This window comes from Sycon ciliatum, chromosome 3 (genome assembly GCF_964019385.1).
Source record: "Sycon ciliatum chromosome 3, ocSycCili1.1, whole genome shotgun sequence".
NCBI lineage: Eukaryota > Metazoa > Porifera > Calcarea > Leucosolenida > Sycettidae > Sycon > Sycon ciliatum.
This window is the reverse complement of record NC_088645.1, coordinates 2,402,002-2,428,418: the sequence shown is the minus strand read 5'-3', so window position 1 is coordinate 2,428,418 and position 26,417 is coordinate 2,402,002. Positions and strand designations below refer to the sequence as shown.

Sequence of the window (26,417 nt, the reverse complement as noted above, 5' to 3'; positions counted from 1 at the left end):
GCCAGAGATTTGCCACATCCAGGATTCTGGCACGCAGATAATCCCACAGCCAGATACCTGAGATGAACGATTTGTCGACCGTGAAGAGGGGCACTGAACGACCTCTTCGCGGGAGTCGAATCCAGTGGTGTTGGTGGTGGGGTCGCCCTTTCCGTTTTTCAGGAACTCGATCGATCGTTGGAGCTTGCGAAGCGTCCCCCTCTTCGGCTTCTTGAATCGTCCAGTACGCAGAATGCGAGGCCGCGTCGTGGGTGACTGACAGATTACTCTCCCGCGTCTTCATCTCCACGACACGTCGGCAGGAGAACCAAGCTATACAAAAACCGCCGATGTCAAAACAATTCCGCAAGTCCACTAGTGGCTGAGCTTCTTCCTCAAATCTTGTCTCGACGCACGCGCTGCGAAGTCATGGTCAAACTGCTTACTCGATTGACGGTTTGTGCATGATCGCGTTCCATTTTTCCACTCCGAAAGGCATTATTTTTCATAAAAATTTCGGAAACCCAACATGGCGCTAACCGTCGGGAACCCCCTTAAGACCCTCTGGTACTCAGCAGTACTTCACCTTAGCTCGTAAGCCACACCGCGCGGTATCAGCTGCTGCGATTTCTCGTTGGCTGGTGTCCGTGTTATCCGCTGGCATTGACACGTTGGTGTTCAAAGGGCATTCAACCTGAGCCGCTGCATCGTCGATGGCTGCAGCTGCTGGTCTGTCAGCTGAGTTCCTGTGCGTCGTTGGCTGGAAACAAGAGTCTATGCTCCAGTGCGTCTATCTCAGAGATCCCATGCCTGCTGCGTCAGTCCGCAGTCAACAGGAGCTCGCAACTGGAGTATTGACTGTAGCTGTGCCAGCATCTACACAGCCCTGAAACAATGCTGACAGTGTGCTTGTTCATCTACGTCATGATGGTGTGGATGTGTGCAAACATATACAGTGACTTTGCTGTACAAATCCATTATTTGTTTTACAAGTATCTGAGTGGTGTATGCATTACAAGTAGGGCTCAAACGATTAGTCCGATTAACCGGTTGCAGACCGGTTACGAAGAATTAACGGTTAACCGATAAAGATAACGGTTACGCAGTAACTTTTCAGTCAATTTTTCAAGTATCAGGTCGTTGCAAAGTGTGCACTTTCGCGGGCTGTCGCACGCGTACGCAATTTCTGGGCTGTCAACTCGATCATATCTGGTCTCTTGGTGTGAGAGTATGTATGAATGAGCATGCAAGAGAATGTACAAGTGTGCGTTGTACTGAATAGGGTACATTTTTTGAATGAGTATAGTCAAATATACGGTTAAAAAAGAGTCCGCAGGATTGCCGTGGCTTATAGGTTATAACCGGTTAACCGACCGTTAGCTTAGCAGTTAACCGTCAGGGGTAAAACCGTGACCGTTTGAGCCCTAATTACAAGTAATTACAGGACAGACAGTGTTGGAGTCTCGCTGTACTAGATTTATGAATATTTTTTCCTGAATTTGCTTCGTGTGGCCACACCATTGGTTGGTGTTAGGCCATTGTGTTATTTTCCAGCCAGGGTGTTCTGGTTTTCCAAGTCATAAATATATCACTGACACTCGTACTTCCTCCGGAAACAAAACCTTCGTGACTTTTTCACATGACTTTTCAAGGAGGTACTGTGCTCAACAGAAGTGTTCTTTTCGAAGAGAAACACTTCGACATATCTACTATATCTACAGAATAGATTAGTGGGAGTAGAATTTCAGTCTGGGTCACCATCGTTCGACTCATCACCGCTGAAACCGTTCTAAGTGGCAGGTCTATCAGCGCAATGTCGTATGTCGCGGAGAAGCTTCTCCGTGTCCCTGATCATCTTCGCTGTTATCTGAATGCCTTCTCCAACACTCGGCGGAGACCACAGTAGCACTGCAGCGCTGGTAATCATTACCGCCTCCGCTCTCGTTCCTGGATACCCCAGAACAACAAAAAGCAGGCAAAGCCAAATATTTGAAATTTCTATCTCTGCATTTTGGAGTTTTGACATCTTGCCGACCTGTTGGCATGCCGACAGGTGTTTTGGGGATGGCGAAGATTTCAAAACGCTAGCTGCTATTGCTATTCATTTTCCACTCTTCTTGCTCCTGGGTGCCATTGTCCTGCTTTGTCAAGTTCTGAACTAAAAAATAGCAGCAACAAGCAGTGAGCACAGTGCTTTTCTTCGCATTGCGTCAGGTGGACGAAAATGAAAAACATGTTCGCTTTGCTTTGATTACAGCGTCGACACCCTTGCTCTGCGACGACTGTCGGCTCTCCAGAACATGAATCATGCTTTCCTACAATCACGAAATGTCATGTCAGTGTTTCAGGCTGACATAACCAGAGAGAAAGAGCGAAATAACAGCAGCGTAGTAGTGTAGCAGTGAAAAAAAGTCACGAAGTTTTTGTTTCCGAAAGAAGAAGTAGCCATTAGTGCATAAGATAACTGCTGCCATGGAGGCCAGTTGATATGAAATATTTAAAAAAAATCACGGTTCGCGTGAGACTTGGCTGGAAGCCGAGTTTTCCGCATCCGCCGTGGGAACGCCACCACCCTCTAGGATCAAGGGGCAGATGCAGCGCCTAAACGGTGGGAGCTGAGTAGATCAGACCCACCACAATGTGGTCAAAACCGAAATCCCATTAGCTGCATCCATGTTATCCTCTGCAGGCAGGCATAGTGGGATGGTCTAAGACCATGATTGAGAAACAGAGGGTACCAGGTTCAAGTCCTGCTTGGAAGCGGAAGGAATTTTTCCAGCCGTGCTGCGACCCACAGTTAATTGGGAACTCGTGGCCTGGCCGGTTGACATGCACTGTGAACTATACACTGTTATAATTATTGAAGTTCGAAGCTCCGACATGCAATTGCACATTTCACAGGCAATGATGAATTTTGATGTGAAGTGAAAATTGTATGAGGGGCAGAGAGCGGAGATGAAACAGTCCCACTCGCGTACCCTCCCTAGTAAGATCTATAATGCGCTGAAAAAAGAGTGAAGACGAAGCCAGAGTTTCCGTGTTTGAGCTGATGGATCACTTGTGGGGTAGTTTTCTTTTACGAGATTTTTCTTTTCAAATTTCAAAATCTCGAGCAAAGGAAAACCCGGTTCAGGGTTCATATACACTGTTATATATCCGTACTTTGCTCCTCATACCATGCCCACTTCACATCAATTGCTGTGAAATGGGCAATAATTTTCAAAAGTAAAATTTATGCAAGGGTGCTCTAGCTTGTACCTAGAGCTTGTCCAGGTCCACCACGTCTCGTCATGCAGGTCAGCTACCTTTCTCTCTTTCTTTTTTGTATGCGTTCCTTCTTCGTCAAATTTATTTTCGGTGTATTTATTTCGTGAAGTTTTTTTGTAGTGTGTGTGCGCGCGTGTGTTCATAAAATATTAGTAAATTAGAGGTCCGATCATAGTGAGCCACGCTCTAATTTTTGATGTTTAGCAGAAGTGCAAGTACGCTATTTTTAGCCATGCAAGCAGTATCAGTAAGTTCCTCGTCACGTCTAGTTTCTTATCTTTAGACTTAGAGAAGTACAGGAACAATAACTGTAATGCATGATACTAGTAAACACTTTTGTGAGATCCGTGCGCACGTGCGGTGTGTGTGTGTGTGTGTGTGTGTGTGTTTGTGTGTGTGTTTTTTCTGTTTTTTTCTCCCTCAGTCATTTTTATCTTTTTCAGTCTTTTTTCTTTCTTTTTTTCTCCGCGAGGACGCGGCATTCTTTTTTCATGGAGGGGTGGTATGTTAGGCCCACAAGTAATTACAGTATATTAAAGGGGAAGTTAAGGCAAAAATTAAAATTTCACCAGTTGTAGCCTTCGGGGTGCTTAGTCGAATGGTCTTGGTCCGAGAAAGCTGAGACGCTCCCTTCCTACTTGAATCCCAATCGAACTCGCGCACTTCCACCGAAACTGGGTGACTGCGCCCTACTAGATGGGGATTTGTATGCAAAATGTCACTAAAAGCGCCGTTTTGTTCTTATAAAAGCACGGATGACCGCGATTGGCCCATAATGTTGTAGTCTTTTGGATGCTGAGTCGACTGGTTTTGGTCCGAAAAGGCTGCTATGCAGCGCTCCTCCTTTATTCCCAATCGAACATGGTTGAACAAGTGGTCACGTGCTCCTGGGTGCCCAAATCACCTGGTCACCACGCCAGCAGGCGAGAACTTTCACACCAAGGTTCAACTCGAGTTCAACTCGAGTGACAGGACTGCACCCAAAAAAGGTCAAACAGGCTAGTAAGTTGTACCCTGCAGGCACGGTGACCAGCTGACTGGTGTACGCAGGAGCACGTGACCACTTGTTCAACCATGTTTGATTGGGAATAAAGGAGGAACGCTGCATCGCAGCCTTTTCGGACCAAAACCAGTCGACTCAGCGTCCAAAGAACTACAACATATGGGCCAATCGCGGTCATCCTTGCTTTTATAAGAACGAAACGGCGCTTTTAGTGACATTTTGCATACAAATCCCCATCTAGTAGGGCGCAGTCACCCAGTTTCGGCGGAAGTGCGCGAGTTCGATTGGGATTCAAGTAGGAAGGGAGCGTCTCAGCTTTCTCGGACCAAGACCATTCGACTCAGCACCCCGAAGACTACAACTGGTGAAATTTTAATTTTTGCCTCAACTTTCCCTTTAATTCATATAATTCATTAGTTCATGCATTATTCATTTGGCCTGGGTAGCTACTTGCGCGTCCATGTTTGCCATAGCTACCCAGACCCTTTATATTGTGTTGCTTCTCTCTTCAACTCTCACTCTCCTCAATAAGCTCTCTTCAACTCTCTCTCTCTCTCTCTCTCTCTCTCTCTCTCTTCAGTAAGCTCTCTTCAATAATCTCCCTCTTCAATAATCACCATGAAGTCGTTTCGTTCGTCCTGGTCTTAGTCGTCCCGTATAAAATAAAAGTCGTTCGACCAACATACCTGTTCCCGTTGTTCCCATTGTCAGTCTCTTGTTCGCACTCAACAGTCGTTTAAAAATACACCCTGGCTGGCTGCTCCGCTACTCTAGTAAATCGCACAGAATCAGTGCACGAATCGGCTGTGCAGCTTCAAAAGCGCCCATGCTCCCACAGTAGCGTGGGAAGGTTGCAGCTCACACTCCACATTCCTTTTGCTGAAAGCTCTCTTGTGTTTTTGAGTGTTGCATTTTTTGAAGAAGAGTGTCCTTCTATGGTGTAGCTTTCACAGTTCTGCTCCGTCTAGCTTTCTCTTCACGGTGAAAGGCGAGTTCGTAGCGTTGAAACCACTCGTGCCAGAGCGGCTAAGCGATTTTGTTCCACACCTAGAATCAAAGCCTTTTGAGCTCCGTACTCCCTATCAGTCGCCAAGTAAAATGGCGAGTGCTCAACATGGCTACCTAGTTGGAAGGCTTGACTTTGCACATGGGTGTTGTCTGCACCCACGCACCACACATTCTGCCTGATTCACTGGCCTGTCAATCAATTATATTGAAAGCTTTCGGTCCGGATCTCGCCACTGCATGACTCAGTTACAACCAGTTATGACCAGTAGCTTTGGACGTCATCTTCGCTTTGGACGTCAACATCGCTCTAGCAAAGCCTTGAAAGTATTGCTAAAACATGTATGGCAGCTATCTGTCATGCAAAGCAAGACCAACATGTCCAGTAGTTCAAAGCAAGACCAACATGTCCAGTAGTTCAAAGCAAGACCAACATGTCCAGTAGTTCATAGCAAGACCAACATGTCCAGTAGTTCAATGCTAGTCCAGCATGTCCAGTAGTTCAAAGCTAGACCAGCATGTCCAGTAGTTCATACTATACACCCTCCATCAGGTCAGCGTCCTTTTCATCCCAGCCAACGCCCTTAACAGTATAAGTATGGAGTCATGCTCTCACACTCGGATTGTGCCCAAATTATCTGCCAGAACTACATCTTTGGCCCCGGTATAAGTTATGCCGCTTCCACTATAACCACTCTCGATAACTGTGCTCCAAGACTGGTACAAAAGCCTTTTTAACACTTCCCAGTAAGATCACTAACTCCTTTGTTTACCCTCAGAAGTAACCTCGCACACTTCCACTTTTCGCTCACTTTTGAATGTTGCCCGTTTTTTGTCCTTCCTATGTATCGACTTAGACTCATATTTTCATGAATTATTCTGCATGGCTTGAATCATGGGTTTATTGTCAGCTTCTAATTTACCTTTCCAGCAAATGTCACTTCTTTGAATCTCTCTTCTGCTGCCACACACGCTTAGCTATATCTGACCATTTCACTACCTCATGTAATCACAGGGCAGACTAAGTCTTCCTTACTTCACCTCTATTATTTTTATGCATTGTAATGTTCAGGCATTGGTGCAGTGCCAAAGAAGAATGGAAAGATGCGCATGATTCACCTCATTTGCAGGCCACTTGGGAATAGTTTCAATGACGGTATGCCTATGGCTGGTATATGGTACCATTCAGCACACTGATTTACTTCGGATCTCAACATTACTGCCACAATCCAGTGCGCCTCTTTTTCTCAGCACAGCCTCGAGTCCCTTATGGTGAAGCTCTCCTCTGCAGCACGTTGGGTTGTGCCGGGCCGTAAGTTTCCACAATGTCTCTGGTCTTGTTGCAGCAGGTATCAAAAGCCTCTCAACAAGATACAGTAAAATCTGACCTAACCGGACACCCTTGCTGCAGCCAAAACCGTAATGATATATCAGAATTCCGCTTGATCCAAGGATGCACGTTTGATCCACAGTACTTTGGTGCAGAAACATTTGGTCAATACAGTATTCTGTTTCGGACAAGGTTGGGCAAACACAGGTTGTACTGTAGCTCTTAACTCTAATGCTATGGAAGATATCAGGTGGTGGCAGCATCTGCTGCAATACTGGAATGGTAAATCATTCTTCCTGCATTCCGACTGTCCTCCATTACCAAATCTACAACTATAATAATATATAGATGCAAGTGGTTCTCGTGTCTGGGGAGTCTACAGAAACGTCTGTCTGGTGTATCAATGGCACGTGGACTAGTGAAGAAGTAGACAGAGAGACATCATGAGGCATGCGCCGTATGTCTTGCCAATTGTTTTCACAACCTGGTACCATGATGAGGCAAAGCTATGTATCCTCGTTCACTGCACTAATGAAGTAGTTGTAGATTATGTAAAGTCGGACTGTAGCAAATCATCTCCAGCTATGCAACTACTCCTCATTGGCAGAGAGCAGACCTTAATGAGAACGAAGAGAAATGAAAATACAGTTGAAACGATAGGAATGAACATTTGTCTCTGCCAAACACAACTTTACTATTCAGCCACCCAAATGTCATGGAGAAGGAACTAGACTGCCGAGTCTTTGTCACGTTTCTTTAGAAAGGCATCTTGGTAGCTCACTCCGGTGCCAAGAACCTACCAGGCGATGTGATCTTGCCCCGATACATGGGGAAGTAAGCTAGTTTGCGGGATGTGTTATATCTTCTAATGCATGACACACCTATTCGACTGGCAATATACACACGCTCCCGCGCGCACACCTGGGCATACAAAAATGTTCCAACGCATGTGTAGTCACAAGCAATTGACACGTTGTGTTAGGGGTTGCGATCACTTCCTTTTGGATAAGGATATTAGAAGAATATGCTGAATGCAGTTCACAAGTTCGAGGGGAAGTTGTGAACGAAAAAGCGGTTAGCAGTATAATACGTTTGACATAATAGTATTTGATTATAGACCGGCTCTAAGGAAGCAATCGATAACCGTTGCACCATGATATCATCACATAATTATTATGATCTTCAGTGATTCCCACCGCCCACAGCCCACCGAGAGCCGACACACAAATGGCCCCAAAGGGCTGGCCCACGGCTGTCCACCATGGTCCAATCACACGAGCGGCCATAGAGGCCGACAGGCAGCCCACCAAGCACTAAAATAATGATCCTGTCAGCACCGGGCTGCTAGCATACTGCCCACCAAGGGTGCACAAATGGCCGACGCTGCCAGCAATCTGCCCACCAAGGGTGCATGGACGGCCTTTGAGGCCAACAACCTGCCCACCGACAGCGGAAGCCACCTGCACACCGGATACGAATACGTATACCCCATCGAGGGCTGAAGCAAACTGCCCACCTTGAGCTAAAACATTCACGCTACCGAGGGCTGAAGCAAACTGCCCACCTAGAGGTAAAACATTCACCACACCGAGGCCTGAAGCAAACTGCCCACCAGGAGCTAACACATACACCCCACCGAGGCCTGAAGCAAACTGCTTACGGGGGCTAACATGTACACCCCATTGAGGGCTAAAGTCGAACTTTTGGAATCGCTGTTTTCTGTGTTCGAACATTAGAGCCACCCTTTCCGAGCAATGGCAAGTTGTTACTGATGCCATGGTGGTCTCGGACGTTGTCCAAGCCCTCTTCCGCACCAAATATATTCATCGCGCTCCGCACTATTCTGCCCCAGAGCACGTATCGTTTTTCTGGAGTTCTTGCCCTTCGACATAGTTTGCGTGGGGCATTTATCAAGACTGCAAGCTCGGGTATAAGAATCCGGGTATCTCTCCTGAATTCGAAATGCTGAAGTTGACGATGGCAACAACAAATTGTTCTCAATTTCGTAAAAAGAACACGACGTGTGCCGCATGATGCTGTGAGGGTAGCATGCCTGAAAACATCAACAAAATCAGCGAAGCGCTTGCCAAGAAAAGAGGGTGCGGAACTGCTTACCCAATCCCGCTGGAAGGTCATGTCAGTGTACTCGAAAAATTATAGTTTTCATGTCATCGCCTGCCACCTGGAGTCATGGATGGCTTGAAAACGAAGTTTCATGACCTGAATTTGAACGTGCGTCTTGTTCAGCGTATCGCTTAGTACTGAAGGGTCTGCCTCCAACTCTGATGAAGACATCGACCTTAGCTGCAAGTGCAGCAAAAACGGGAGGCCAAAACTAAAGCTTGGTCTGTCGACAATGCTCTGCCTCAATTTCTAGCTGATTTCTTTTCACGTTGAGCGGACAAAATAAATTTGAAAAATCGCTCTGGGAATCAACAATTTTAATGATGTGGAGGAAGTACATTCCATTGAGGGCTGAAGCAACCAGCTCACCAAGAGCTATCACATACATCCCATTGAGGGATGAAGTATACTGCCCCCCCCCCCCCCCCCCCCCCCCAGGTGTAGCACATACACCCACCAAGCGCTGAAGCATACTGCTTGCTGTGAGACGATCATGTACCGCCCACCAACGGCTGATGTGTAATGCCTGTACGGACTATTGAGAGCCAAGGAATAGCTGCTGACACCCACGACCTTCCCACCAAGGGCTAAAGCATACGGGCCCTAGGCGCCAATCTCGTACCGCCCAGCGTGTGCAAACGAATGACCAACGGGGCCAAGAATTCTCCCACCTAGGGCTGACATAACTACCTGGCATGAGGAGTCACACCACACACCTACGACAATCCTGATGCCCGCTTGCATCCCCACCTCCATTCGGGAAGAAAACAAGGTTGCAAATGAATGAAAGAGCAGAGACAAACAAAATAGAGACGGTGAAATGGTGGGGAAAAGTAATACATAATTTCAGCAAATCCAGAAAGAAACTAAAATTTAGGACAGCTCCGCCATGTCCAGACAGGTTTCGAGAAATTCAAGACAAATCTGTCGAATTGAAATCATAAAAATGCCCGTAAAAATTGGCCAACTTCGGTCTTCTCGACAACCGGTGGCATGGCCAAGCAATCTGCCTCGCTTTACAAGCGTATTGCATCCCTCATTGCTGAGAAAAGCAGCGAACCATAATTATTCGGCTGTCATGGCATTAATCCGCTGCCGCCTTAGCTTTGCTTTGCTCTGAGCAAGTGCTATGTGCCTGCATGGTAACTGCTCTGTTTTCGCTGTGCATGCACCTGTCTCTTCTTCTGCCTCTCTAGTTGTTGCTGAAGCTGGCACTTCCCGTCATTAATATTGTAGTCTTTAGTTCTTAAATAACAGTATTAATCTTGTCATGGCTACTCCATTACACACTTTGTAGCACGATTTCAAATATTAAAAAGTAAAAATTGGCCAACTTGTAAACTGTGCAGGGACAGCAATATGACACATACTTGCAGCACCAGCACTGTGCCTATAACACCCGTGTGCGTGGGCAACTAAGTTTTCCTGTGCAAAGCCCACTTCTTTTCTAATTGGTGCAATTCTTGCATGAGTAACTGAGCTTATGTATGATGCAGACATCCTGTATCATTCTGTACTGGGAAACGTTTGAAATGTTAAAATGAAGTTTTGTCCATGCTGTTCTTTTCTGTTGGTGTATTGTGTTGTGATGTACATGTATGTACCTGTAGGTCACCACACTGGATGGTACATACATACGTGATATAGGCAAACTGGGCAGTGGTAATGCTGAATTCAAGAACCCCACTGATGTAGCTGTGGATGACGATGGTGATCTTGTGGTGGTTGACAGGGACAATAAGAGACTGCAGGTAAGATTCATGATTGATTAGTGTGGTTCCACTTTTGTTTATTTACACAATGTTGACTGGAAGTTCAGTACAGATAGCAGTCTTCTGTTGTTCACATGGTTCTAGAGTGTACAGTATGATCATACTGTACTAGAGTGTATAGTATGATCATAGTACTAGAGTGTACAGTATGATCATAGTACTAGAGTGTACAGTATGATCATAGTACTAGAGTGTACAGTATGATCATAGTACTAGAGTGTACAGTATGATCATAGTACTAGAGTGTACAGTATGATCATAGTACTAGAGTGTACAGTATGATCATAGTACTAGAGTGTACAGTATGATCATAGTACTAGAATGTACAGTATGATCATAGTACTAGAGTGTACAGTATGATCATAGTACTAGAGTGTACAGTATGATCATAGTACTAGAGTGTACAGTATGATCATAGTACTAGAGTGTACAGTATGATCATAGTACTAGAGTGTACAGTATGATCATAGTACTAGAGTGTACAGTATGATCATAGTACTAGAGTGTACAGTATGATCATAGTACTAGAGTGTACAGTATGATCATAGTACTAGAGTGTACAGTATGATCATAGTACTAGAGTGTACAGTATGATCATAGTACTAGAGTGTACAGTATGATCATAGTACTAGAGTGTACAGTATGATCATAGTACTAGAATGTACAGTATGATCATAGTACTAGAGTGTACAGTATGATCATAGTACTAGAGTGTACAGTATGATCATAGTACTAGAGTGTACAGTATGATCATAGTACTAGAGTGTACAGTATGATCATAGTACTAGAGTGTACAGTATGATCATAGTACTAGAGTGTACAGTATGATCATAGTACTAGAGTGTACAGTATGATCATAGTACTAGAGTGTACAGTATGATCATAGTACTAGAGTGTACAGTATGATCATAGTACTAGAGTGTACAGTATGATCATAGTACTAGAGTGTACAGTATGATCATGTGTAGGAAAAGCCTCTTGTACGGGCAAGAACAAAGTAATACAGCTAGCGTGTGTTGAAGAAGAAAATGAGCGGAAATGTACTATGCTGTGAAACACGCATGCGGCATGATCAGGGCAAATGACAGCTGAAAAGAAAAGGAAAGCAAACAAACACACACACACACGCACACACACACACACGCACACACACACACACACACACGCACACACAACAACAACAAGTGCCATACGCATGAATGTTAACGGCCAACGCCAAGGCCGACACCATCGCAAATTGCCAGCCCACCGAGACGACGACGTGAACCGCGGAGACGAAGGTCGACAGCCCGGAAAACAGCAAACTGATGGTGGATCCGCACCCAGGACATGACGTTGCTGTAGGACTTGTCCCACCTGGAGGCAAGGCGCATAGCAAGTCGCCGTTGATACGCACGGTACTCTGTGTGCAGTGCACCATCAGTTGAGCAGACCAGCGGGGTGAAGGATGCTCGCAGTTCCTCTGCGGCCGCCTTGTACTTTCTCTTCTTGGAAGAGGCAGCACTGTTGGATACGGCGTTCCAAGAGAGGTTCGAGCGGACATAGCTGGGTGCGTCGGCATCCACGATGCGGTTGTCAAAGTACGCCACCCTGTCTCCTTCCCAAACTCCCCGGACCAGCCAATCCGCCTGCAGTGTGGGGCGGTTGTTGCCATCCTGCACAGGTACCATCACCGGCTCGACAGCCACACCTCCCCATGCAACGTCTGCCAGCCGGGCATCGAAGTCGCGGACATCGTTGTGCCCGCGCTTGATGAGCCCACCCATCATGCAATCCAGACCATGCTGTAGAGAGAAAGCAGCTCCACAGCCATCGCAATGCGACGGGAGAGCGTTCGGCTCCTGGCCATAGCGAATGGCCAACTGATCGCGGAACTGGACCGCCGACATGTCATAACCTTCCTGCTTGAGAGGAAGCACGGTCAACCAGCCGGAAGCGTTGCCATCAACGATGCGGTTGAGGGTCCGCTGTTGGCGACGCGGAAGCGCAGCTCGGAGGACTTTACTACGTTCCGTCATCTGCAGGTCTCGAGCACGGCTGCAGTATGATCATAGTACTAGAGTGTACAGTATGATCATAGTACTAGAGTGTACAGTATGATCATAGTACTAGAGTGTACAGTATGATCATAGTACTAGAGTGTACAGTATGATCATAGTACTAGAGTGTACAGTATGATCATAGTACTAGAGTGTACAGTATGATCATAGTACTAGAGTGTACAGTATGATCATAGTACTAGAGTGTACAGTATGATCATAGTACTAGAGTGTACAGTATGATCATAGTACTAGAGTGTACAGTATGATCATAGTACTAGAGTGTACAGTATGATCATAGTACTAGAGTGTACAGTATGATCATAGTACTAGAGTGTACAGTATGATCATAGTACTAGAGTGTACAGTATGATCATAGTACTAGAGTGTACAGTATGATCATAGTACTAGAGTGTACAGTATGATCATAGTACTAGAGTGTACAGTATGATCTTAGTACTAGAGTGTACAGTATGATCTCTCAAAATAGAAATGAAAAACGTAAAATGTTTGGCACCTATGAAGGCAGGGGATGGCCCACGCCTGGTAAAAAAACAATGAGGAGTTAAATACAAAGAAAACGAACTGAAAATACAAAAGTAAATGAAACACCATTACCAAAGAAACTGTACTGTATCATGTGCACCGTTTATGGCACCAGGGCACATTCAGCAGCTGCCAGCACAGCCGAACCAGACAGATGTCGAGGCGGGTTCCGACGGTGACCACGTAGACTGGCAACCATTGCTCGAACAAGGCAAAAGGAGATCTTCGCCCGTACAAAAGCCATCATAACCGGGAAAGGTTCACGGCGCTTTTCACACAGCTTGCTGGCAATCCTGGCAAAGAGTGCCGAAGCAGCTTTCCCCTGGCCGCCAGTGGTTGCAAAAACCACGGGTACAAACGAGGAATGCTCCACCTCCAGGACTCGCCGTTCATACTTACGCCTCTTCTCCTGCTCGTGCTTTCTGTAGACAGACGGGAGAGTAAGGTTTCGGTTGGAGGGGACAAAAGGGTTAAACACCCGAACATCAAACATTGTCCTCTCTAACCTACTCCCATACACTCCACGTGCTGCCACATCAAGACAAGCATGAGCCTCCGTGTTGGCCGACCGGAGAGGGAATGTTTCACCAGAGAGGGGTTCCAACTCTGGCTCCACGCTGACGTCATGCGCAACCTCACGCAACAGATTAGCGGTTAGATCCCGGAGCTCGTTGTGGCGCATCCCAGTGAATCCTCCGATGGCACATGATAGGGCATGGGTGGTGTCGAAGGGCTTTCCACAGGTGCAGTGAGACGGCAACCGGGGAGGGGTCCAGCCGTAGCGCAGACATAGGGCATCCCGGAAGCCAGCCTTGTGGATGGTAAACTGGAACCGGCGAGATGGCCAACTAGTGAGCCAACTGGAGGCACCTTTCTCTGCGGCTAGATCCAGAGTCCGCCTGTGGTCGTCACTCAGGGTATCCCTGAGGGAGGAGAGGGCCATTGCCTGATCTTGGCGATTAGCTGTGCGTTGGGCCGCCTTGGCTGCCTTGGTGGCAGCAACAACTTCCTCGATGGATTCCTCCTGTCGAAGGAGCTGCTCGACTAGAGGTCTGGTGACAGCCGTAGACGTGTCGTACTGCTGGGAAAGGGTCCCTGGGTTTAGAATTCCCAAGCCACCATGACGACACGGAAGCGCCAGGATGGCACGTTCTTCCTCGCCAGGGGCCTGGCGACCAGTCAGTGCAGGGAGGAAAACTTGCCTGATGGAGTTTTCCAGCGGTGTCAAGAGGTCCGCGATGGCTGGCATTGTCCTCGCAAGGAATGACCACTTATGGCGGAGACCATGGGTAAGGACACCGTAAGCAGCCTGAGGTTGAGACGCCGCATGTTTGGCGAGGGTCTGCAGCTCTGTGCACCATGTGTCAACCTTCTGCGACACGTAACCGTCGCAGAACAGGGCAGAGCCTAGGGCAGCACCAAGATGACGATAGCCGTCCGTCCGGATGTTGACCCCGGTTGTGGCAAACAATTCTGTTGCTAGCGCAAGATGTTGTGGCTTCACGAGGAGAACGGACTTACCTGGTACCTCGATCTACTAGGATGGACCACCAGGTGCGCATTCGTCGGAGAGCGCCGGCTGAAGTTGCGTCATCGGCATACCAGGACTGCATGGCCCCAGCTGCGGCGGCTTCCCGGATCAGTGGCACTGTGCCAAGCGCATACATTGGCATAGCCAATGGGTCTCCTTGAGTGGTGCCCTCAGAAGACAGGATCACCTCTCCTCCAACATACAGGTGAGCTGGGGAGCGGTAGGTGTTGATAACAGCTGGCGCGAGCTCAGGACATAGCCGCTGAACATTGCGCAGGCAAACAGCTCTATTTAGGCGATTGAATGCGTTCGTTGCATCCGCGAACAGGACTCCCTCCGTGTGGTCATCATCGAAGGTGGTCTTCACCGCATGAATGGCGGCTTCCACGCCGCACTCTTGCCCACCGCATAACTGCAGACAGCCAACAGCACTCTCTACTGCCGAGCCAACAATTTGAAGTATGGCTTTGCCCAGAATGCGGCGAACGACTTCCCCGATCCCGATAGGCCGAACACCTGGCTGCTTGTCCAAAGGCACTAGACGGCAAGCCACATAAGCTTCCAGTGAGAAGGGGTCCACATACTTGGTAGCTATTCGCCTGGCACAGGTAACCAGAGCATCGCAGAGTGCATCCGAGGCTGAGCGGAAGGAAGTGCAAATCTTTCGCCAATTGGCTGCGTCCATGCCTGAAGGCCCGGCTGCACCATGCGTGCGCAGCGCAGCTTGGCGAATAACGTCCCTATTGAGTGCCGTGAAGATGACCGGATGTGGTTGAGGCAGAGGCTCTCCGTCCATAACTGCGTCTTCGTTTAGAGGTGATGCTGCTGGATGCTTCTCTCGAAGAATCTCTCGAACGGTGTGGTCACCTATGACATTGTCAAGGCGATGCGTGTACAGTATGATCATAGTACTAGAGTGTACAGTATGATCATAGTACTAGAGTGTACAGTATGATCATAGTACTAGAGTGTACAGTATGATCATAGTACTAGAGTGTACAGTATGATCATAGTACTAGAGTGTACAGTATGATCATAGTACTAGAGTGTACAGTATGATCATAGTACTAGAGTGTATAGTATGATCATAGTACTAGAGTGTACAGTATGATCAAGGGTAACTATGCTACCAAGAGTGTGCAACTCTTCATACCCTTTCGATGGAGTCAAGCAAAGGTAAAAACTCATATCAGGTGCTTTTGGAATCTAGGTGCTTAAATTGAGTGCTTAGTCTGGATTAGTCTGAGTTAATCTGAGTGGTCAGTCTGGGTGCTTAGCCTGGTTGGTCAACATCAGGGGTGTCGGAACTGGTTTGGCTGGTGCGGCCAAAGCCGCACCACTAATTTTCTAAATCGAAATTCTGAAAATCTATTCTATTCTTTTTGCAGTCCTGAAAAGGTATGGGGTATCTCATGCATGCATAAAAAATGTACGGTGCGCTGTGTGAACCTTTGCACCAGAGCATGGACAGAGGTGGCAAATCTCTGTAATCATGTACCGTGGTGGCAGTTCATTGTTCTGACTCGAAGAGATGGAAAGTTACCATGGTTACCCCGAAATAGGACATGCTCTTTTCCAAACCAGGTCACATGACAAGCCAAAGCGAGCCTTCGGGGTTAGCCTAGTTGTGTTCCATGCATTCTTGCCATCTTGGTATGACAATTCGTGGTTGCATTGGGATATGAAGCGTAAACGAGTATTTTGCTTCACCTCCGTAAAGGCAGCTCGAGGAAAAAAAAATTCACGGTTCGCGTGAGACTCGGTTTCTCTGAGACCGAGTTTTCCGCATCCGTAGGAACAAGGATCAAGGAGCAGATGCAGCTCCTAAAGCGGTGGGAGGTGAGTAGATCAGCTCTCCAGCATGTGGTCAAAGACCGAAAGTCCCATTCACTGCATCCATATTTTCCTGTTTTCCTGATTGAGAAACAGAGGGCACAGAGGGTACCAGGTCCAAGTCCTGCTTGGAAGCGGAGGGATTTTTCTAGCCGTGCTGCGACCCACAGTTTATTGGGAACTTGTGGCCTAGCTCGAGGAAAGCTTTTCTTCAATACGAAGGCCGACACTGCGTTTATTTCAACTGGCTTTCAAAACTGGAAGTATGGTCCGGAAGGATTCTCGAAACATCAGTCCAGCGACTGTCACAAGGAGGCTGTTGAAATGTTGGAGACAACTCCTGAGACAACTGGTCACGTTGGTGAACTTCTCAACTCACAATTTTTGTTTGACCGTAAAGAGAATCGAGAGACTTTCCTCGTCATTCTTTGAAACATCAGGTTTCTTGCTCGACAAGGACTGCCTCTCCGAGGAGCATCGTAAGATGGAGGTGAAGTAGATAGTAAAGTAGAACTCAGCAAGTCATTTCAGTGTGCAAGTAGATAGCAATTTCCACAACCGTCTTCCTGACCGTCTTCAGCGAATCCCAACCGTCGCTACAGAAGTGGCTAGAGAAGAAGAAAGGAAAATACACAAGTGCCGATATGCAGAACGAAATGTTGAAGGTGATGGCACTCCAGATCCTCTGTGGACTTGCACTCAGTATCGTCGAAAGGAAGTTCGCCATCATGGTGGATGAAACCACTGACTCCAGCTGTACGGAGCAGTGTTTAATTGTCATTCGATAGGTAGATTCGGAGCTTCATTTTCATGAGGAGTTCTGAGGATTTTATGCCATCGCAATGGCTAATGCTGACACTATATTCAGCGTAATCAAGGGTGCACTGTAGAGGATGAACCTCAAGCTGGAGTGTTGTTGAGGCCAGTGTTATGATGGTGCCCCTACCATGAACGGTAGCCGAACAGGAGCTGCCACCCAGGTCTTGGCAGAGGAGCCCAGGGCTCTATATACTCACTGCTATGGGCATGCCCTGGATCTCGCTTCTCAGGACATGATCTGTGATGTCAAGCATGTCAGGGATACGATGGACATCACATTTGAGCTCAGCAAGCTCTTAAAGTATTCTGCAAAACATACTGCTGAGTACAAGCGCCTGAAAGCTGAGCTTGCACCAGAAGAACCTGGATTCCACACCTGGTGTCCGACCAGGTGGACAGTTCGGGCTGCATCTCTGAAGAGCATCCAGACCAACTACAGCGTCCTTCAACAGTGCCTGGAGTCATGTACCGAGCTTGCAAAGAACGATAAGGAGATGTCAGCAAAGTGCAATGGTGTGAGGAGGCAATTGGCGAATTTTGACTTCCTCTTCGGTGTCTCTCTCGGCGCAAAAGTTCTATCTCTTGGTAATAACCTCAGCAAGTCATTGCAGTCTACCACCTTGTCTGCAAAGTGAAGGTCAAGCTATTGCAAAAGCTACTGTTGACACTCTATTGCTTCTCCGTACTGACAGTAGTTTTGAGGCTTTCTGGTCGAGCGTGATGGAGCTGCAGCAGTCAAATGATGTGCTTGAACCTCAACTACCGAGAAAGAGGAAGGTACCAGCAAGGCTCAAAGAAGGTACTGGTGCTCCCTCATTCCCTGCCACAGTCGAGGACTACAATCGCCCTGTGTACTTTGCTGCAGTTGACACAGTTGTGCAAGCCATCCGTCAGCAGTTTGACCAGGAAGGCTATTGCAATTACCGGAATTTGGAAGACCTTCTTCTCAAAGGCTGTGCTGGGCGGAACTACAGTACAGAGCTAACAGCCATTGCCTCACTGTACAAGGATGACATCCAGACGGATCTCGTTCATGACCAGCTGCCAGTCCTTCATGCGCATTGCATTGCTGAAGGTGATGGTGCACCGACCGTGCTGAGTGTTGTGTCTTACGTGCAGTCTTTGTCCAGTCGTCAGTTCTTCTTGTCAGAAGTGTGTGTCCTGCTCCAGCTGCTGCGGATATCACCAGCCACTAATGCCACCAGTGAGCGCTCATTCTCGCTTCACATATACTGGAACACACAGAGACAGAGACAGCAATAGCGACACTGCACAAAGTGAAGGGAAGTTGGCCGCAGCCAGATGTGAACCGGATAACGAGTGAGGTATGGAAGCAAGGACTGAGAACAGAGTGTCTCAGATAGAATAGGCGTGCCAGTCGATAGCAGAAATAGGCCAGATGCAGAACCACTTGGGACCGTCAAATCAATTTTTCTGGACCGAGCCAGCCGGGGAAAAAACCCTCGCGCCGACGGACGCAGTTGTGAGGGAAAAAACCGGGTGTATATCCCCAATGGCGATTAGGCATCATGTAAGCATGGCAAGCACTTCACGTCAAAAGTTATAAAAGAGCAATGATAATATGCAGGGTGGGAGGGCAGGGACACTGGTGAGACTCAAAACTGACTGAAGAAGTCAGGAAAAGAAGCGACAATAAACACACCAGATGCCATATTTGGAACTGAAAATATTTCCCGAGAAATCATTTCTCACCTATCTCGGCCGGCGAGAAATACAACTTCTTGGCACTAAGGCGACTGAAAACGTCCCACTGTTCTCTTCTTCATGTTCGCATAGGAAGACTGCAATGCTTTGAACTTGAAGACAGTTGCGAATGACTTTGTTGGAGAGTGGGAGTATCGCAGAGGCATTTTCGAAAAGTTTTAGATGTGTTTTAGTGTTGCTTTGCAAATTTTGTCAATGCTCAGAACAGCAACCCCAATTCGCGCTTCATTGTTACATGTTCTTACCTTGTATGCCTCGTTTGTTGTTTCCATATATTAGTACGTGTTTCATTACTCTTTTTGATCTAGTGATTCCCTAGAAACCTTGTTCGTGGCTTGTCGACTATTGTACAGCTACCATGTTTTGCATCAGCAATGCGGTGTGTCATCATCCATGCCTATTCTTATTTCTCATATAATTCTGTGGCATTTAAATATGAGCCTGGATCAGCAAAAACCATCGCATGTGCAAAATTTTCAAAAAATATTTTTGTGCTCCAAATTTATCCACAACCACTGATAACCAGTCTCAAGAAGTTTTAGATCAATCACAGCACTCTCATGCATCGACAAGGCGCCAGGCGCGAACTGATGGTGGTGGTGGTGAGAAGGAGAGCTCTGTGCCAGAACTTTGCAGCCTAGAGAGCGTGTGTGGGCAGGCGTGTGTTTACCGCCATATTGTCAGGTGTGTCTTTACCACCATATTTATCATCCACAAGTACAGCTTCAATTTCATTCTACAGCACTCTAAGTGACCAAAAAATGCGGTACACCACATCTCTGTACAAATGTTGGAAGTGGCATTTCTGTGTAGGATGCAAGTATGAGCGTTGGTATGTGTCTGATCCTGTTAGGCATTGCCATCACTCAGCCGGCTAACAAGGAGGAATTTTATAGTCCTTGGGGGTGTACTCAGACACTGGCTTGTCCAAGTAAATCATTGGCTTCACTGACTATCTCGCAGCTAACGGCATATGGCCAAGTTCCAGGGGCTGATATTGCATCCACACCAGGCTCTGTACTGATGCTCTCCAAGCCATTCACTTCCATGAAAACATATCTGCACACACGGAGTTCAATCACAGTAGCTGTGACTACTTAGCACACAGGCTCGTGAGCATGAGGTACGTACTAGGTGCAGATACATTCAACGGTGTTATGAACCCTCTGAGATTCTCTAAATTGTCAGGATCGTACGACCACACGGCACGAGGACAACTCTTTTCCTTCACACAGTATATTTCACTTCACCGAATAATTAACAATGAACACTAATAACACCAGCTATTTATAGCATGCAAAAACAGCGTACATGCAAAACATACGCATATAAAACTGGACATAACAGCGTATACAGCAAAACGCACACAGCGCATATAGCGTATGCCATGCAGCAACATCAGCGGTACGGCGGAGTCGAAATACAACATTTCAACGAATACAATGCCATAAGCGCGAAGGCCTTTCCCAATTGAGAACTGGTGGTTTGCAACATTCTCCCCACCAAAAGGCTTCTCACCGCCGTACAACAATGCACACAAGTCAAAAACGATCCGGGGCTCTGACTACGCGCCCAGAACGCGTCATCTCCTGCTGCCGTGGTGGTGGTAACGGTGCTGGCGGTTCATACGCTGGCTGCTGAGGGACGATAGCAGGTTGAGCGGTATCGGCAAGCCCAGGAGCCACGTCCTATGACGATACTTCTAATGGCACTAACCTTTGGATCGGCCTCAACAGGGTACTGGTACTCAACTTAACCTTGGCAACACGACGCTTGCCATCTCGACCAGGGAATAACTCGATGATCCGTCCCAAACGCCAGAACTGTTTGCGCTTGGTATCATCGAGAACAAAGACAACATCACCCACAGCTAAAGGGCGCGACATGGTCTGTTGGTGCTTGTTCAGCTGACTTAGCTGAACATCCATGGCACACTCAGTTTGTCAGATGCCGCCTTGAACGTTGTAGCGTTGTCAGACCTGATCCGAGACGGCAAACTACGTCTCGCGACAAACTTCCGAAATGCTATCAAGAATGACTCAGTACTTAAACTATCGACCACCTCCAAGTGAACTGCTCTGGTGGTGGCACACACAAACAATGCTATCCATACCTTCGGAGATGACTCACCACGGCGCACGTACAATGGACCGGCATAGTCGATGCCGGTAGTTGCGAACGGCCTCTCGTGAACAACTCGGTCTTCTGGCAGCGGCGGGCAGGCTTCTGAGGCAGTCTTAGCCATGTAGCAGCGGCATGTAACACATCGCTGAGTAATGTTGCGTAGCGCTCGTCGACCACCGATAATCCAGAATTTCTGACGGATGAACGACAAGACTCCTTCTACACCTTGGTGCATCCTTTCAACATGCATTTTCTCCAACAGCAAATCGGTCAGATGATGTTTGCCTAACAGGACTGGGTGCTTGGCTCCATACGCCAACTCGCTGTGCTGAAGTCGTCCCCCGGCTCTGAGCACTGCATGCTCATCCAGAAACGGTGCAAGCTGATACACCTTCGACCCAGGCTTCACTGGTTGACCTTGCTTGATCAGCTCAAGATCCTCAGTGAAACATGCGGCTTGAACGATGCGGTACAATACGTTGTCTGCTGCAAAATAGAGTTCAGCACGAGGCTCAGTGTGCTTCCACTGCAACATCCGAGTCACCATACCCTGTGCCCTGGACCACTTACTAAATCGGAGCCACCATTCCTTATCAGATTCTCGACTGCAGGTGGTGGCTGACACTCGTACTTCTACACTGGACTCATCTGTAGCTGCGGTTGAGGATGCGGTGGGCCAGTCATTGGGCTCCGTGATCCAGGTTGGTCCGCCCCTCCAGAACGGACTACGGATCTGCTGTGCACTACTGCCACGCGACGGTAAATCTGCTGGGTTGTGAAGGCCCGGGCAATGGTTCCACACAATGCCGACCTTCTTCGATATCTCTTGGACTTGACTGACGCGGTTAGCCACAAATGTTTTCCATTTATACGATGGATTACTGATCCAATGAACGGTAGTGAGACTGTCAGTCCAGCCATAGACTTGCGTGACGGTCACACGCAGCTCCTTCACCACAAACTCAGCGTAGCGAGCCGCTAGACATACTGCTTGTAACTCAAGGCGGGCTAACGTGGGCGGAGACACGGGTGCCACTTTGGCCTTGGCAAATACCAAGTGCGACTGTCCATTGACGACTGCATACAGACAACATCCAAACGCTTTCTCACTGGCATCGGCGAAGGCATGAAGCGCAATCGGCGTGTCAAGATTGCAGCAAATCCAACGTGGTATGTCAATGCTCACCACTTCGGCCAACTCTCCCCACCATTGCGCACATGCGCCTGCGATGCCATCAGGCAACTTATCATCCCAGTCGCCTCCGACTTTCCAGGCTTGCTGTAGCAGTATCTTTCCCGGCACAACTGCCGGTGCTGCTAGACCTAGCGGATCAAACACTGATGCAACACACTTGAGGAGGGATCGCCGGGTCCAAACAGACGGCCTATCGGACTCGCCTAGCGCTGCTATGCTGAGCAAGTCATCACTGGTTTTCCATTTCAGACCGAGGACTTTATCTCCGGCCTCTGGATCGCACGGGATTTCGTTGCCTCGCCACTTGCGTAACTCCATGCCAGCATCTGTAAGAACACGCACGCTGAACTCTTGCATCTCCTTGGCTTCCGACGCATTTGACACACTAGAGACCAAATCGTCAACGTAGAAACTCGTGAGCAAGAGATCAATACGATCTCGCTCTTTGGGTGCAGACAACGCCCGTAGCTCCTTCAAGTGATACTGAATCACCGCAGTAAGCATGTATGGCGAGCAGTTTACGCCAAATGGCAGTTTCGTTAGCCTCCAGGTTAACAGTTCATCGCTGTCGCTTCGACCGGGCCACAAGAAACGCAGGTACGGACGGTCTTCAGGATTAACCGCGACCATGAAGAAAGCCTTTCGGATGTCTGCTTGCAGCGCGCTCTTATATTCACGGAACCGTAATAGCATACCTGCGAGACTCGGCAATAGCGACGGTCCAGGGTCAACCATGTCGTTCAACGACTTGCCATCTGGAGCCGTCGCCGAGGCATTGAACACCACTCTTAACCTCGTGGTTGCAGCATGCTCGCGGAATACACCATAATGCGGTACATAGTACCCGGCATCGCTCTGACATGGCTCCAGCTCAATTGCTCCAAGCTCGCGGTACTCCCTGATCAGCACATCATCATAGAGCGCACGCTTCCCATTCCTCTTCAGCTTTTCAAGAAGCCGCGTTGCGATGACTCTAGCTTGAGCAAAGTTATCCGTTGGGCGACGCTCATTTCGCCACAAGAGACCCACTTGGTACCCGCTGCCCTGGCGACATAGCGGGAAAGATGGCAGGTGCTGATGTTGTTCTGGAGGTTCATCCAACTGCCATAGTTGTTCAATGTGGGCTGTGACACATGACACGGTCACCGGCTGACTGTTTCGACTTGGTGCAGACGCTGGACCAGATAATACATTACCTATCTCTGTGTTCCACACCGTCTCACCATTAACTTCCTTCTTGCTGTGCAGTACCGTGTTGATATAGTCTGCACCAATCATCATATGTATTTCGTCTGATGTCCCTTGTTGAGGCTTGTCACTCAGCTCTACTCCCCAACTGTGCCACTGGGCAATGGTCTGCAGACCTGCGCACTTCAGGTCCATCTCAAGCGTTGGTTTCACGAACGCGCGTACCCGAATGCTAGCGGAGCTACCCTGGATCGTGATGGCGTACTTATCCATGCGCTGTTGGGTTGGTTCCGCGCCGAACGGCTTCACCTCTACATTTTCAACCCCAACGTGTTCTGCATCGATTGCTGACACCAACGCTGCAGTCACGAATGACGCCTCAGCACCCGAGTCCAGGAACACGCGAACCTTCGCGTTTCGAGTTCTTCCCTCAACTCGTGCCACTCCGGTCATCAGCCGCACACTTGGCGAGTGTAGACAGCACAACCCAACATTCTTCTCCGTAACTATCTCAGTCGGTTTCTCCCGGCTGTAACCTGCTCTATCCAACACCTCATGTATTAGCAGGTGGTGTTTCCTCTGGCATTTCGTGCATCTCGAGCCTGACCGACATTCTCTGGCCATATGCCATACTTAAGGCAGTTTCAGCAGAGTCTCTCTCGCTGCAGAAAACCCTTTCTCCCTTCCAGTGGCAGCGACTTTAGCTGCTTCTCTGCATCTGCGACCGATATCGCCATGCACTGTGCCGACGCCGTGGGCCTTGGCACGGATCGTTCTACTGGCTTCCTGGCAGTATCACCCTGTCGTCCGTGCGCGACCTGGTAAGACGCGCAGTGCTCCTGTACCTGGCGCAGTGACATCCCGTAGCACTGCCGTTCGACCAGGTACGTCTTCATCTCAGGTCCGCATTGCTCCAAGATTACCTGCTTTGCCATTGCTTGCAGCACCGGGGACATTTTACCTATATCGGCGCTATACTTGGTGTCCACCTCGCCATCTTCTGTCATAGCGAGTGTGGCCCACACCTCTACTTCTCGGCAAACACGGACAACGTATTGGTGAAACGACTCATCTGACCGCTGCTTGCCTGTCAGCAATGTCTTCCACGCTTTATCCGGAGTCTTTCCGAGCGAGGCGAGCAACTCTCGCTTCGCTTCCTCGTAATTATTGCATCCAATACATATCCTCTCCGCTTTGCTACCCGCTAGCGCGATGCGCAGTCGCAGCAGCCATTCGCTTTCTTCGAACTCGTTCTTGGAACAGATGTCCTCGAACAGGTCAAGATAACGCTCCAATGGCTGCGTTCCATCATATGAGGGGATTTTCATCAACGGTTGACGCCCCCCGCTGTTACTGGGAGCTTCCTCTGTAGCTCCCATCGCGGCTTTACCATCACCCTCATACGCATTGGCGATGCGCTCGTTAATCTCCTTTAGTGTTTTGTCAAACTCGGTGCAGAGCGCCTCCTCTCGCCGTCTGGCACTGCGCTCCTCACGCTCTTGGTACTGTTGGAGCCTCTGCTCCACATGTACCTTCAACAACTCGCCTTCTAATCCTAACCGCTCTCCATTGTCGATAAAGCTGGCTTCCAAATTGTTCCATAGTTCCTCTGCCATGCTCGCTCCTATCCTGGCGTGGTCGCCAAATGTTATGAACCCTCTGAGATTCTCTAAATTGTCAGGATCGTACGACCACACGGCACGAGGACAACTCTTTTCCTTCACACAGTTTATTTCACTTCATCGAATAATTAACAATGAACACTAATAACACCAGCTATTTATAGCATGCAAAAACAGCGTACATGCAAAACATACGCATATAAAACTGGACATAACAGCGTATACAGCAAAACGCACACAGCGCATATAGCATATGCCATGCAGCAACATCAGCGGTACGGCGGAGTCGAAATACAACATTTCAACGAATACAATGCCATAAGCGCGAAGGCCTTTCCCAATTGAGAACTGGTGGTTTGCAACAAACGGTTACCTGACCCTAAAGGAACATATTTTTTTGAATTTTTGGGGAGCTGTTGCATGGACCAAATAAATGTTTCAAGTTGCTCAGTGTCCAAGCCAACGAAGCAGATCTTGTCTGGCGCTAGCTCTCGTTGCTCTTCCAGTCGTGAATCGAGACGCCTTTGCTCTGCATCGTCACTGTCGATATCCGACAAACTTACTAGTGAAGGAGTCGTTCATCGCTCAACAATATCCACTCGAGTCGTCGTCATTCTCATCAGCGCTGCTTTCTTCTTCACAAAGTCTGCAGCCTCGCCGAGTCGCTTTGCGGCAGGAGAGAGTCGTCCTGTGGAGCTCCGCGGCTTTCACCTGACTCCCTTGATGAACAATCGCCATCCCAGTCATCACCAAAAAATGTCGTGTCGTGATTGGCGTCAACGACGATCAATGCGCGTGCGATGCTTGCGCCCCGCGATCGTACCTATTCGCCAGCCAAGCTCAGGTACGTGGGGTTTCCCAGCCATGTCTCCTCACTTGCCTGGGGCTTACCTAGCTAGCTAGTCACTGGCAAACAAACAAAGACAGGCTTGTCAGGCGGAAAGAAAGAGTAGTGTCGTGACAAGAAAGACAGAAAGGAGTTGTTAGGTCCGCGGCTTTTCTTTCGCTCGACTTCAACGTCACTTTTTGATCAACTTGATATCAAACACAAGCGATGGTTTTCGCTGATCCGGGCTCATATGGCCTTTTAGGCCCAATTTTCAAAACATTTTTCCCGCGGGAGTACCCCGCACCCCCCCCCCCCCCCCCCACCCACACATACTTTGGCCGCGCCAATGTTAAACTGCTTCCGATGCAGTTTATGAGTGGTCAGTATGACTGGTCAGTCTGGGTGGTTAGTATGACTGGTCAGTCTGGGTGCTTAGTCTGGGCTTAGCCTGGATGCTCAGGTGATGGGAGTATAACTGTATAAGTA

At 48.3% G+C, this 26,417-nt stretch overlaps 1 protein-coding gene across 2 annotated transcripts in view; it reads left to right on the top strand.

Annotated features, from left to right (window-relative positions):
• LOC135811213 (E3 ubiquitin-protein ligase TRIM71-like) overlaps positions 1-26,417 on the top strand; it is a 233,073-nt gene that overhangs the window by 134,698 nt on the left and 71,958 nt on the right. For both annotated transcript variants that reach the window (XM_065324404.1, XM_065324405.1), the window contains one exon: positions 10,319-10,459. In XM_065324404.1, coding sequence (XP_065180476.1) covers positions 10,319-10,459 — 141 coding nt within the window. The remainder of the gene's footprint in view (positions 1-10,318; positions 10,460-26,417) is intronic.